Raw genomic sequence first — 14,280 nt, forward strand, 5'->3', positions numbered from 1 at the left:
CACGGTAGGCTTTATAATCACCAGGGAAGTTTTTAGGTTATCTTCCTCTGAATCATTTATTTACCATCTATCATTATGTTTAACGGGAATAATGGATGGGTCCACATTTCGGGCACAAAATAAAGAGCCAGTGCTATTTGTATTTTTTTGCCATCAACAAGCCCATTATAGTGCATTTCCTGTACAATAAAACCCCAAATCTACAAAGACATTTGGCTAGAGTACTACCAGTATGCATGACATGGTTCTGTGCGGAAAGGAAATGTAAAGGTTGTCCCACTCTAAAGGGCTCATTGACTTGGCATTCATCCATGGACATTTGGATTAGAAAACATGTCAATAAAATCTGTCATTACAACTAGCATCTCCCCATACATCTACCCATTTCCTCCAAGACCTACAGACCATGTGATGCATTTAAAAAAAACAAAATTGGTTAATTGCAAGATAAATTAGAGGATAAAAAGTGGGGCTTTATCAAAAACAAATTGAGAGAAAATAAAATTACTTGACACATTGAGTAATGAAAATGGAAAACTAAAACCGGGAGTACCTCGCGAGTACCATCACAATAGGGGCTGCGCCAATGAAGAACACAAAGTAGTAACAGCTGAATCGGCCAAGGCCCTGACAACGGATTCCAGAAGGATTAAGACCACAGCCATAGAAGATGTAGAAATGGTTTTCAGCAGTTCAAATTTAATACTTTGTTCCCCCTTTCTCTACAGAAACCCAGGTAAAAAAAATCCCCCACTCTCATAAAATACAACAGCAGCAGTAACCAGTAAAAAAAAAAAAAAAAAAAAGATTGAGAAGCAGAGGGGGGGCGGGGTGGGAAGGGGAACACGGTCTAGGTTAAGACGGGGACAGGGAAGAAAGGAAAATATATTTTCTATATGTGAGTCCAAAGTGGTTCTTCAGACGCAGGGGGCCGGGGACAGCGAGAGCGCTGGGTACTTGCTGTTGTGTTCATTCAAAATGGAGGGGAGGGGGATAAAATGAACAAAAATGAGTCAAGTCCAATCCAACTAGGGGAAGGAACCAGCACTCTAAGGCAGGGGTTTATTCAGGAAGGGTGGTCTCCCTCTCTGGACTGAAACCGATAGTTTACTCCTCTTCAGCCATGTGTTTTTTTGGGTTCCTGTGGGTACATATTGGAAATGTGAGCACATGTCTGTGTATGCAACCGGGTTTATTGGCATGTGTGTCTTTATTGTGATCGGCTCAGCTGCCCCTCTCGTTGCTGCAAAAGAGAGGAGGTCTTTTTCTTTCCTTATTTCTTCATTCATTTCATCTTTTTTTTTCCTCCCAATATCAGTCCCCGACTACCTAGTAGTCATCCAAATCAAACAGCTCATCGTCCTCTCCCATGTACTCCATGCCCTGGAAGTCCACTCTGTACCGCAGAATACCTGAGAAATACAAAGACAAGTCTCAGCAGAGTGCAAATGAAGACACCAAGTAATCCTCTGCAAGATCAAGGAAAATAGTCAAAATAAATTATAAAAAGGAAATCACTTATTCTATAGCCTAATTCCCATTAGAGCCATGGGATGCCTATTAGTGTTCAAAGGGAAATGGAAAGCCTGAATTCCGCCAACATCTGGCTCCAAAGATCCATTTAGGGATCCTCTAAACTAATAAGGAAATCCAATTCGGACTTCCAATGCTCGCAGTGGCTTTTTCCAGGGTCGACGAGAAACACTCACCCCCGATCCCTCCGAAGCCCTTGACAAACTGGGACCCCTCCTGGCTCTTGTCCGTGACTATCTCCAGAGTGGCTCCGAACGTTTTGTAGTTGTTGGCGAACCACTCCAGTAGGGGCATGCTCTCGATGAGCTCATGTTCCTGCCCGGTCTATTTCATTAATTCAAAAAAATGGAAGACAATTAAGAAAAAAAATAAAAATTGTGCATTGAGAAACTTCAAACCGACCACTTAAATTAACGTCGGCCAGACTTTAGTAGCTCAGGATTGTCCTCTCACCTCCTTGTCTGTGAAGTGGGACTTGTCTTTTTCCTGCTCCGGCGTTAAATACAAAGTCTTCTCGTCTAAAAAGGCAATAATCATACCAGGGGTTAGAGAGCAGTAAGGACGAGCCATTTTTCGCCTGGTAATCCACAGAGTGCTTGTTCATAATTTACTTTTATCGGTACCGTTTTCGGATCCGTTGTTCTGCTGCTCAGCCCCGTGCAAGCGCAGGATATAGCGCATCGTGTCCAGGTTTTCATAGACTATGAGGATCTCTACAGCACCCATCTCCAGCGCTTTTAGTGTGTCCTCCACGCCGAAGCAGTATTTCCCCGTGTCCTGGCTGATCTCATCAAAGTACCGCCCTGCATAGATAGGTAGGGAGAGATATGAACAGGGAGTCAAGCAACGAAGAACCGCAGAGTCGTCAACCCCTCGTCTCCAATCCCAATCCCAGAATTGCTGACCCCTGGTTGGAAGGTAACCCACCAATGAGCTTCTTCTCCTGGATAAACTTGACGTTGGACAGGACCTCCGCCGAGAGCTCGATGGCTTGGTTGAAACCGTTCTCTCCACCGTACGAGATATCCACTAGCTTCAGGACTTTCGCTTGTAACCTCTGTTAGACAAAATGGATAAAAACAGAGGCATCTACGGTTAAAAACAAAATTAGAAACAGGAAGTTTAATAAACATACATCAAATAAATTGATACACTTGGAGAGCAACACACATACATACATATACATATATATATTATATACATACACACAAAATGTTTTTTATAGCTAGGCAACGCCACGCACTCTTGTTTGGCTGCTAGGGAATTTACCACTTTGTTGATGGAAGTGCTTAAAACCATGAAGTGAAAGTCTGTATAGTCCGCCAGCACTCACTGAATGTCGCGAGTGCTCATTCGCATTAAAGTTAACTGAAGTTTAACTTCCATGTGCTGCATGCTAGCCTTCCCACAATCCCTCAGCATGGGGGTGACTGGGAGGAGAGTTCCCGACTCCAGGCCACGTGTTTGGAGGGGCCGAGCCGCAACACCATGTCCACACTATACAGGTTGTTCATGAAACATTGGTCCAGCTTTATGTAAAAGAACAAAAATAGACTTACGGGGTCAAACATGTCTGACTGGCTGAGCTCGGTCTTGAAGTCAGCCGATCCGGCCAGGACCATGCCCGCCACGTTGACCTTGTCGTTGGAGACGAAGAGCTGCACGGCCGTCTCCGCCACCTTCCGCACGTAGTTGTGTCTCTTCTCCATCCTCAGACGGGCGAAACGCAGGGCAGACTGTCCTCCTCTGCCTAGAATGAAGGGAGGGACAAAGAGGCAAAAAGGACAGAATGACCACAACGCTCCACAAATATTCAAATGGGGAGGGCGAGAAGAACACAGCTGCTATTTGTGTGGAAGACCCGTGTCTAAAGTGCACGGTGGACAGCAGAGATGGCGGAGAGCATGTCGGTGTGGTGGTGGTGAGCCGTACCGTGCTTTTTGGGCAGGTCCACGGTAAACTTGTGCAGCACTTCTCTGGTGTTGCCCTGCAGCGTGCCGAAAAGAGCCCCGCTACCGTCAATCACGATGAAGCCAAACTTGCTGTCGTCGGACAGAAGGGCCGTCAACGCCTGGGTAAAAGGGGGGGGGGGCAAAGGGGAGATATTTAGACCGTGCCATGAAGCAGGGAGGGGAGGAGAAGGAAGTTTCAAAAAGGCACACTGGACTGCCATTCGTACCTCTGTGTGGAATTTGTTGTCACAGAGGTACAGAGAGGTGTTGATTGGCTTGAAAGGCTCAAAGTCGATGTTGACCTTCTTCTCTTTGCCCTCCTCTGTCACGATGGTGCCACAGTACACCACCAGGCCGTTAGGTGGCACTAAAGGGGGCGAAGGGCAGAGAGGGCATTAGAGCACAATAATAAGCTGTTGCAACGGCAAACACAACAGCAGCTGCTGCTGCTGCTGCTCTGAGGAGCATTGCCACGAGGCACAATGGGTTATAAAGAAGTGGAATGTGGTCATTATTATTGGAGGATCAAGCGTATTAACGTACACGCCAAGAAACCCGTCTGATATGAGAGGAGACTTGAGTCCAGGTCTAACAATGCGTGAAAGATTGTGCGTAGCAAATTATAAAAATGCAACACGGCAGTGCATGTTACTAAACTATAACCAAATGATGAATCCATTGATGATACCTATTCATTTCCGACTCAACTTAAACTGCCTGGGGGACGTTAAAGCTGAATAAAAGGTAGAGTTTTTATGGAAAACATGAATTGTCTCGGTTACCCCAAACTTTTGAACAGTAATGTATATATGAAAAGGAATTAATCTATAGAAGAATACAACAGAACCTGAAAAACCCAGCAAATGGAGATGGAGAAATTCTATCACCCTAATGTACCTTTATTGTAGAGTTTTAGCCTCTGCTGTACAGAGGTGATGGCCCCGAGCACCGACAGTCTGTTGACTCTGCTCTTGATGTTGGAGGCCGTTCCAAACTCATCTGCCAACATCTTGGCCACTCTGGATATCTGGTCCTTAGGGGGAATGATCAGTGAGATCATGCTGGTCCCGTTACTGTCGAGACAACAAAAGGGGAGCTGCTGTTAGGTATATGCTACAGTAGAAATACAAAAACACACAATAGGACTTCAACACACGTTACACTCGGCCACAAGTATGTAATAACACCCCAAAACCACAAAAGCCTGAAAAGAATCACCATAATAATTATGCTGATCTCACTCAACATTGCACTGTAATTATCGGGTAAAAAAGGAACTGCTCTTAGATTCTGGCCTAGTGTACAAAAAAAATTATACAACATGCATAAGATAGGCTACTGTTATACAGAAAGCCTATAATCATAAGCCCAATTCTTGGAGAGGTAAAGAGAAAGGCAATTCACCTCTTTGGCAAAGTGATGGTATTTCTCTGTATTCATAATGTATAGTCATAGGCTACTGTTATACAGAAAGTCTCTAATCATAATCCCAATTGCTGAATAGGTAGCAAGAAAAACATTTCACATTGTTGTTAAAACACTAATGATCAAGGTTGGAAAATGAATGTGTTTATTGTCAATGAGGACAATGGCTGAATTACTCCAAGATTAAAAAATCAAATACTTTAAATGTAAGAAAGACCAAAGTCTGGTTTCACCTATTACCTGGAAGCTAACTGAAGGGTAAGAGGAAATGACGATGGTACTTCAATTGCATACTATTCAATCTCTGTCCTTGACACCAAGGACTGTACTTATGTTTCCCATATTGCGTCCGTATTCACTACCTGTTCAAAATGCAAAGCACACTCGCTGACGCTGCTTGTACATAGTTAACAAATGAATGTAGGACAAATGGTCAACCCTGTGGAACATGACAGGCAGCAGACCACAGGACAGCACATTCTGCGCAACGCCAGATTGAACGCTGTTCTATAACAAACAGCTGGTGCGGTGAACAGCTCCATGTTATACCCATCCTATTAGATAACGTTACGACGACTATTCACTTCGAGCCGCAATACACCAACGACAAAATTCAAGAGTTGACAATTTTCCCACCGGCTTCTGCTGGCTCGTTACCGTGGTTAAAAGTTAACAAAAAAATGCTAGGCTAACAACAAGCTATGATGGTCGCAAGGAATTATAAAGTGAATCGTCCATCATCTAACCGTGTACCAGGACCCAAGCCACAGCTTGACTGTTATGTGCGTTATGTAGAAGTCTTTGGACACCCATTCAGTACACCCATCCGGTCCTATCCCCAACGTGGTCTTGTCAAAGAATCCCTACCGCGGCCTGCTTCTGGAAATGACGCCTACTAGCAGACCCCCCCAGCCGGGTTCTCTATGTATACATGGTACCATACGGTCTCCTCAGTTGTCCTAAAAACACACAACGGGGACGGCACCTCTCGGTACTCGTCGCTGTCCACCGGTGTCGATCTTGTGCCGACACAGCAGCGGAGCCTCAGCCCGTATGTAGCGCGTTTAGCACACGGAGCTAAAGTAAGACAAGTTAGCTAGCTAGCTAGCCGCTAGGCTACCACTCCCAGATTCGTCTCAGTCCTCCGACATCCAGCTGTAGCGGCGCCGGCACAATCTCCCCTGCAGCGGTTGACCTATTTTATAAGCATCCCCACACCGCGACCCCACCGACTCACCCGCGGGCGGCCTCCAAACTTTTGATCAGCTTCTTGATTTTCCATATCTCCACGTTCCTGTCCGCCGCGCTAGGGTCGTCCGCCATCTTCCTGCTGTAATCGCTTCAGCACCTGAAAATACAAGATAGAGAAGAAGAATATCATCCCACCGTAACGACGGAACACAGCGATCACCCCCGTTTGGCTTAAGAGGATGGATTTTACTGGAACAACAAGCCGTCTACCTCTCCAGACAAGTGGCGGGTGTCCCGTGTAGCACCTGACCAGTGCTGGTGGATGGACGGGCCGTAACGGAAAGACTCTACCCTGGCTACCCCTGGCAGTAAAGTGCGCGGAAAAAACAGGCCCTAAGTGTTCTTCCAGGCCCTAGTGTCCACCCCATTCATTATCTAACCGGAGTCGGAGACGACCTAGATTTTCCGTATTCTCCGACAATAATAGCCAAACAGAATATTAACAATATTGAGGATTAATATTTTTTTGATAATTTGTATCAGCTCATGAAACCCGTACCTGCCTCGGACACCACCGCTCCGCTCGCTATCTAGTTCTTGCGCTACGGCTGCCGAGCCTCGGTGGTAGAAGGAATGACGTTGCCTTTCCAGCCGGTCTCTCGCTTCCCCACACTGCGCGTGGTCGGTACGATGGAGCTCACATGTGGGAGGAGGAGATTAGAATGTCGGTGTTCACTTCCTGGAAACCGCATAGAAACCGTAGACTGGACGTGGTTGGTTCCCATTCGGTCGATCGCAGGATTGTAGGCAACAAGTGGCGTGTAACTGTTGTCAATTATGGGACCGGGGCGTTTCTACCTTTGGATACATTTGAAGGGATTTTTTAGTTTGATGCGCGCTACAGTTGGCAGTACAGAGCATGTACCGTCCACATAGGTACGTCCTTGCAAGGACGGATTAACATGACCACGGGCCCTGGACACAAACCAGCCATGGACCCCTACCAATACGCAAATACACGCACTAGCACACCGAATTTGGTCGCATATTATAAGTCATGCAATCCACAGTCACACACATTATAATGCGGCGCGTAGCCAGGAGTGAGAGAGAGAGAGAGAGAGATTGATTATCTAACCCTGCGGCTGTGGGCATGCATAGTGCCAGCCGCTCGTCTTAACGGCAGAACAACATGGAATATGTCAGGTTAATATCATGACTTTAAATGACTTCCTTTAATGAATTTCGTTAGTTTAAAATATAAAGAATTGTAAAATAGAATTTCCATGAGGTTGTTCGGTCAGAATCTGACGGATCATCAGTAAGTAAGCATACATAACTTTTATAAAGGGAGCCGTGAAGGAGACTTTTATTTTTCTTTAATTTATTTTTAACATTGCCCAACGTAAAATTAGGACATCTTATTTTTACCATAGGCCTACATTTGTAAAACACCAAAATGCTTAGCAACAACATCATAGAACAGGCTACCACAGTTAAACATGTCTTACCTAAATAAGCTGCCTTTTCCTGGACTTTTTGGAAGAAAAGTCATTGATCAATTCATCGAAATCCAACTCCCGGACGAGTTCTGATTCAATGGCCATGAGTGAAAGATTGTTCAAGCGTCACTGTGTCATCCTTGTCCGAAGTTCATTTTTAATTCTTGCCAATTTGGAAAAGGCCCCCTCTCCCTCGCAGTTACTGACAGGTAGGGTCAGATACAGTTTTAATGCAATGAAAACGTTGGGGAATGTTGACTGTAATTAGGGTTGCCAACTATCAGAAATGTAAATAAGGGACACATGCACGCGCACGAAGCGCGCGCACATGTGTACACGCATGCATTTGCTACTACTGTGTTACTACTACCACTGTGTTACTACTGTGCTAGACTTACTGTAGCAAGTCCTATCCATTTAATAATTCATACCATCACAAGTCACAAGTAAAAAAGAAAAAAATATATATTCTTCAACCGCATCTATAATAAGCATGTACTCAAGACACATACCTTAACTTCAGTTTTGTATTTGCAGTATATACAGACTACACAAGTAACAGTTTAACATTGAAGAATTTATTTAGTGCAAAATAACATTTTCTTAATGGTACAGTAGTATTGTGTTTCTTGATGTAACAGTAGTAGTGCAAACATTTGGCCTCTTAGGCCTAACAAAAGTATAAAAACACCTAGTGCAAAATGTATCACAATCTGTAAGCACTTAAATTAACTGTAAACAAAAACAGTGCAAAAAATATCACAAATTGGAACAAAAACATGGAATGTAAACTAGCACTTAGTGCAAAAGAAATATCACAAACTGTAGAAAAACAACTTGCTGTGCCTCCAAAGCCATGACAACACCTATGTAGCCAGCAAAAGTATGCTACATTCTAGGTATAGGTCACTTTTTGGGGGTTGATTGTCACACGTTAAGTTACTTTTTTGGGGGTTGGTTGACACATGTTAAGTTAATCATGGTTTATATTAAATGGTTTAAAACTAATATAAATGGCCTTGGATATTAGAGATTGTATTTATAGTCAATTTAAAACTTATTTTTTGTCTCTAGTCTCTAGCTTAAAAAACAAGAAGGTTACAAAAGTTTTTTTTAACACATTTCCTGCTGAGGGGTTGGTTATAGATTAACTATAGGGACAACCATACACTGTGACAAGCTAAAACACAAAGTGGTTGAGAACCACTGTTATACATGCATGAGCTGTTTGAGGTGTGTAAAAGTTGTAAAAAGACAGTATGCAATATTTTTTTATATTATTTATATATTATATCTACTTGCATTACACAATATGATTCAGTTGGTCTTATTAAAAAAGAAAATAGCACAGTGTTGATACTTAATTATATTGAACATTTAGCAGCATGAATTGACAACACAAAGCGTGAATAAAGGTATGATTTGATAAATAGTCTGAAATGTAAAGTATACATTACTTGGATCTGTGCAGAGCTAAAATGTTGCTATCCCCTTTATTGAGCCTTAAATGTAAAATGTTCAAATCATATAGCCTATACTTCTCCTTGACCTCATTTCAGACCAATTTCCATTTTACAAAGCCATATAGTAGTGAGTCTTCTTCTGCTCACGCAGATGCTGACTGTTCTCACACTCGTAGGCCTATCCACTCGTCTGGGCTACTACTAGCATACAAAAAAAATGCTCAGTTATTTGACATACCATGTTAGCCTCCGGAGTTGCTTGTCGTACAAGGAACTGTGTCAGAGCTCCCTGACTTCTCCTCTGGGCCACGTTCTTCTTGTGTGCTGCGCCGGAAGCATGTTGTTTTACGTCTGTCAGACCACCGTGGCTGACCAAAAATTGACGTTTGCATACTGTACAGTTCGCCTTGAACTCATCTTCTCGAATACTATAATTCTATCCATTTAAAGTCCCTTTTCCACTCTTTTCTGTATTTTGCTTTTCTTTTTCCTTTTTATTGTTTTGGCGTGGGGAGCCATTCTTGTTGGTGTTTTTAGTACACTTTTTACCTGAAGCCGGGCGAGGCCGCTTCAGGCAGCAGCAGAGCCAATCACTGTGAAGAATGTGTCCTAGCAACCACACAAATCTGCTGCCATTGGTTGGTACTCATGACAGCCGATTCCGTTTTTTACGGGACGGTTGGCCCGTAAAAAGTCTAGTCACACCACAGTGAGTGACGGAAGAAAAGAATCGCTCTCATTCTTCCACGACCCGAAATACGGGACAAAGTGCGTCCCGTATCAGTTCATTACGGAACACGTCTTTTAGTTTCCAAATAAGGGACGATTCCGTTTTTTACGGGACGGTTGGCAAGTCTAACTGTAATCCACACTCGAGAATTTTTTTCAACAGCTTGGAGGATCGTAGTTAGCACTAGCATCCAGCGCTATAACATCTGCTGGATGGACGTCTATAGGCTAACTGATTCCACATTTTTCTCGTTTTTTGTTCTTGTTCTCGTTTTTTGTTAAAAAATGTTGAGATGGACGGTATTTGTTGTACCAGGGCAGTATCTTTAGTGTATTTCTCTTTCTTCGTTTAAGCTTTGCCACCACACGTTTCTCCATTTTCACTTAAATTGACCGTTGACCAAGCACTACGACATCGACGTAACGTCCGATGATGCATTTAGGCCTATTTAAATATTTTTTTTAATGTGATGCATTTATTTTGCTAATCAAAAACGTAGCATTGTACTCTGCTGGGCGGCAAATCCACTTTTTAGCCTAGCCACCTTGTCTCTCCTCACTTGGCCCAGCAAGCTAGCATACTGCCCGCCATGCCGGGTTTCATAGTGTCAGCGGATGTTAAATTCTTAGAACCGTCTCTTTGCAGATTAGACAAACTGCCTTTTCCTTGCACTGGACAAAGACATAGTCATCTGTCCACTGCTGTTTAAAAACTCTGCAATCGGAATCTATTTTCCGTTTCCCCCCACAGTTTCGACATTTCATTGTCTTGCTTTCTTCGGTTCTAAACGCCCGCGCTTACTTGCCGCTTGATTGCCTCACGCACTTGCAGGTTGATCGCCCGACACTGTGGCGTGAACTTGGTGACATTACGTTGCCGATCTATTTGACAGCTCAAATATATGAAAAATGACTAAGTAAAAGATAAATAAACAATTGTTATATTCAAATTTTCACTTCCCCCAAAAAAAAAGAAATTATTATTATTATTAGTTTTTTTTAAATAGGCCATGTTTAGAGGGATTGTTTGGGATCGTTAAGTGGGCCGGATGTGACCCGGGGGCCGTAGTTGGGGGACCCCTGGTTTGCTTGTTAACTGGGCCTGATACCTCGGCTCACCCTCATTTTCACAGCAACCGCAGTGATCATCGAAGAAACGCCCATAACTTACTACTTACTGCTCCTAAATGGGTAACCGAAGATAAAATGCTGGTGCTATATATTTGTTCCTCACTAGATGGCGCCATTGGCTTATGAAGCAAATGCAATGAATAATAATAAACAAACACCCTTAACACATAAAACATTTAGGCTACCCTATTAAAACATCCTAATAAGTCATAAAGCTACCGTTGTATTGGAGCAGTGAGGGAATTTTGTTATAAAAATACAATTCTACATAATATTTTTGGTTTGATATTGACGATTTTTGTAAGATGTAATATTATTTCAAGAGAAAACTAACATTGGGGACAACAAAAACAACACCAGCAGCCGCAACAACAAAAACAACATACAACCCAAACTCCAAACTAATCGATTGGCCAGCAGAAGTTTATGGCATTCGCTTCTTCTTGAATTGGTCAGGTAGCCGCAGCGGCATCAACAAATGTATCACCATCTGTTGGCTATCAGCGCCGTAATGATGTGTCGCCTTTAAATGGATAGTACCTGCTGCTGGGCCCTGGATAATATGAACTGCTCTGACGGATGCTGTTCCCACCTGGGCTCCGCGCAAACAACATCCTTAAACGAGCCAGAAGGTCACGTGTGTTTCGTTCTGACGCGCAGTGTTAATTTGATCGCCAAATGTACTACAAATTAGTAGTCAAAACAAATAGTGGTCGTGTCCTAGTATGCTACTCTGAAGAGACGACAGCATTGGTTGGCTAATTTGTCATACCATAGTTTCATACCATAGTGTTTGTGTCCAGAACAAAAATGTTGTCGGTCAGTTTGCAGTTTCATGATTCTATTGTTTCGTGTAAATACATATTTTCTGATTTAACTCTAAATATAAAGATTTGAAAGAGAATTCAATGTTTGTGCATAGTTAACACATCGTTACCAGTATGAATATACCGGACAATAGAGAATCAAGCCAATTTTTGTCATTCCGATGTTGAAAGAAATTCTCTGAGGCTTTGGATACACCTTTGTGACCAGATCTGTAGGATGACTTTAAGGACCAGTTGTGGCCCGTATCTGGAGTGCTTCCCTGGAAGGCGTCTCCTCAATACCAGTAAGACATATGAAGTATGCTGATGATTGGTGGAATTGCCCGCCATCGGTTTATGACACCACATGGGAGTCTATACCGCTGGCACTGGTCACTTTAGTCTTCGTGACATGACAGGCATGCTCTGAGCAAGTGTGTGTGTGTGTGTGTGTGTGTGTGTGTGTGTGTGTGTGGTGCGTGTATGTGCGCGGAAACAGTGAGCCAAAACAGACGGCAATCAAGTCTGCTACGTCCCTGATCTTCATCGGGCACCATCTGGTAACATGGGTGTTCAGAGAGACAAGGAGGAACGAAGGGGTTTGAGGACATTAGCTTGTTAAAGACTGATACCGCAGGGCGGGGTGCCACAGCAGATAGAGGGCTGTCGGGGCCATTGAGTTCAAGGCAGATCGTCTACTATACCAAACAGAGGCTTAACAAGTCTGTGAAAGGAGCGAGGGAGAGAGAGGCTCCTTACATCCGTACAGGACGATGGCAGTTGGCCCTGCATGACTCAAACCACTTCGGCGATAAGTTGAGAGGGGTGGGGGAAAAACAAGTGATGATTAAAGCTCTGTGACTTCTGTTGTCTTTCTGTCATAAAAAAAACGTGCTCTGTTGTCACTGAACTAAACTCACTCCAAGAGCTTTCACAACAGGAGGCGAAACTTTGAATTTCTCAGAGTTTTAAACAGCCCTTCATCTGCTACTGCTGAAGAGCTAATCTGAGACTCAGTATGCATGTTTCTATCTCCCTCTCACACACACACACTTGACTCTACCCCCCCCCCCAACACACACACACACACACACACACACACACACACACACACACACACAGACACACACACACACACACACACACACACACACACACACACACACACACACACACACAGACTGTGAAAGAGGGGATCATAATTGTCAGCACTTCAATGGCTTCCCTGCGACTTAAACCAATCTTCTTTAGGGGCTGTGTGTGTGTGTGTATGTATGTGTGTATGCGTGTGTTTGTGTGTTTTAGAGAGAGTCTGCCCGAACATTAAGTGCCAAGAATTTAGATAGGCCCGTCTATCCACAGCATTGGCTTTGCCGTGTTTGTTTTCTTGCAGATCCCAAAGTTGACATTCTTGTCTCACTCACACACACACACACACCCATCCCCCACTCTCTCTCTCCCTCCCTACAGACCTTTTCTTCGACTCTGAAGGGGATGGGAGATTTGCGGATTTGCAGCCTAAATTTAAGTGGATTAATGAGGAGCAGAGGGCTAGGGTTGTCATAAATATACATGAAGGCTTGCTAGGTCCTTCCCCACTAAGCCCCGCTCCATGTCCCCGCAAAGTAGGCTATTAGTGGACTTCTCAACGCAGAGGATTAGGACCAATAACCTCAATTTAAACGCCGGCTACATGCCCCACCGTAATGATGTAGTCGATAAAGGACCTGCTGACCCGTGTGTGCTTTTCCCCGAGTACTTAAAGCAACGCTCCGTCAATCCGACTCTCCCCCCAAGGGGTGTCAGAGTTTAGCGTGCGATGCAGTCTCATCGTCCACAATGAAAAAGCCACATCTCATATAATTGGTCTCTATTGGTGCAGGGATGGGGTGCTGTTCCACGTCAACCACTACAAAACAGATTGGTTTGTCTACTGATGGGTAATAGTTAATAGATTGGTATGGCTGTACTAAATGATGTCCAGTTAGTTCATGCTGTCTCACTATGTTGCAGCAATTGAAGTTAGCCTGTTTATAAATGTATTGAATCGATGCGACATAGACACACCGTAGAAATGTGTGTATGTAGACTGAAGCACACAATACGCGAACAGGGTTTCAACATAAATCCAGTGCACACACGGTAATCCCCGCCGTCACTCAGGCAGGACATTTTAGGAACAAGTCTCAAATCATTATTCCAAAGCCACCACCATGACGGCCCTCACAGATCCACTGATAACACAGAAATAAGTCAGGACCCAAGAAGGCCACGCTGAGACGGTACGCTGGGGAACGAGAGGAAAATGGATTTTCTTCTCCTGGCCACATTAATCAAATTCACCGCGGATCGGCGTTATCAGATCAATGGATTTAATACAGCACATTAGATGAAGACAGGCCTGTGTGTGTGTGTGTGTGTGTGTGTGTGTGTGTGTGTGTGTGTGTGTGTGTGTGTGTGCGTGTGCGTGTGTGTGTGTGTGTGTGCCCAGCGAGTTTACTTGACCGATTGCGCAGTGGTTGATTCACGTTGTTTGTGTTTACAGGGT

General features: G+C 43.9%; 1 protein-coding gene across 2 annotated transcripts; it reads right to left on the reverse strand.

Annotated features, from left to right (window-relative positions):
* Window positions 1-113: 113 nt before the first annotated feature.
* Window positions 114-6,793, reverse strand: LOC115552028 (eukaryotic peptide chain release factor subunit 1). 2 transcript variants are annotated; one of them, XM_030367731.1, is made up of 12 exons: window positions 6,661-6,793; window positions 6,372-6,463; window positions 6,148-6,258; window positions 4,383-4,558; window positions 3,713-3,852; window positions 3,466-3,604; window positions 3,093-3,283; window positions 2,461-2,590; window positions 2,157-2,336; window positions 1,987-2,051; window positions 1,710-1,857; window positions 114-1,412 (listed from the first exon to the last, which is right to left on the reverse strand). In XM_030367731.1, exons 3-12 carry the CDS (start codon window positions 6,231-6,233, stop codon window positions 1,330-1,332), a joined length of 1,338 nt encoding a protein of 445 aa, XP_030223591.1. In that variant the 5' UTR covers window positions 6,234-6,258; window positions 6,372-6,463; window positions 6,661-6,793; the 3' UTR covers window positions 114-1,329. The 2 variants fall into 2 exon arrangements, with proteins under 2 accessions (XP_030223591.1, XP_030223590.1); XM_030367730.1 differs by having other exon boundaries at window positions 2,145-2,336.
* Window positions 6,794-14,280: the final 7,487 nt, after the last annotated feature.

The sequence above is a fragment of the Gadus morhua genome, chromosome 10 (assembly GCF_902167405.1).
Source record: "Gadus morhua chromosome 10, gadMor3.0, whole genome shotgun sequence".
In the NCBI taxonomy this organism is placed as follows: Eukaryota; Metazoa; Chordata; class Actinopteri; order Gadiformes; family Gadidae; genus Gadus; species Gadus morhua.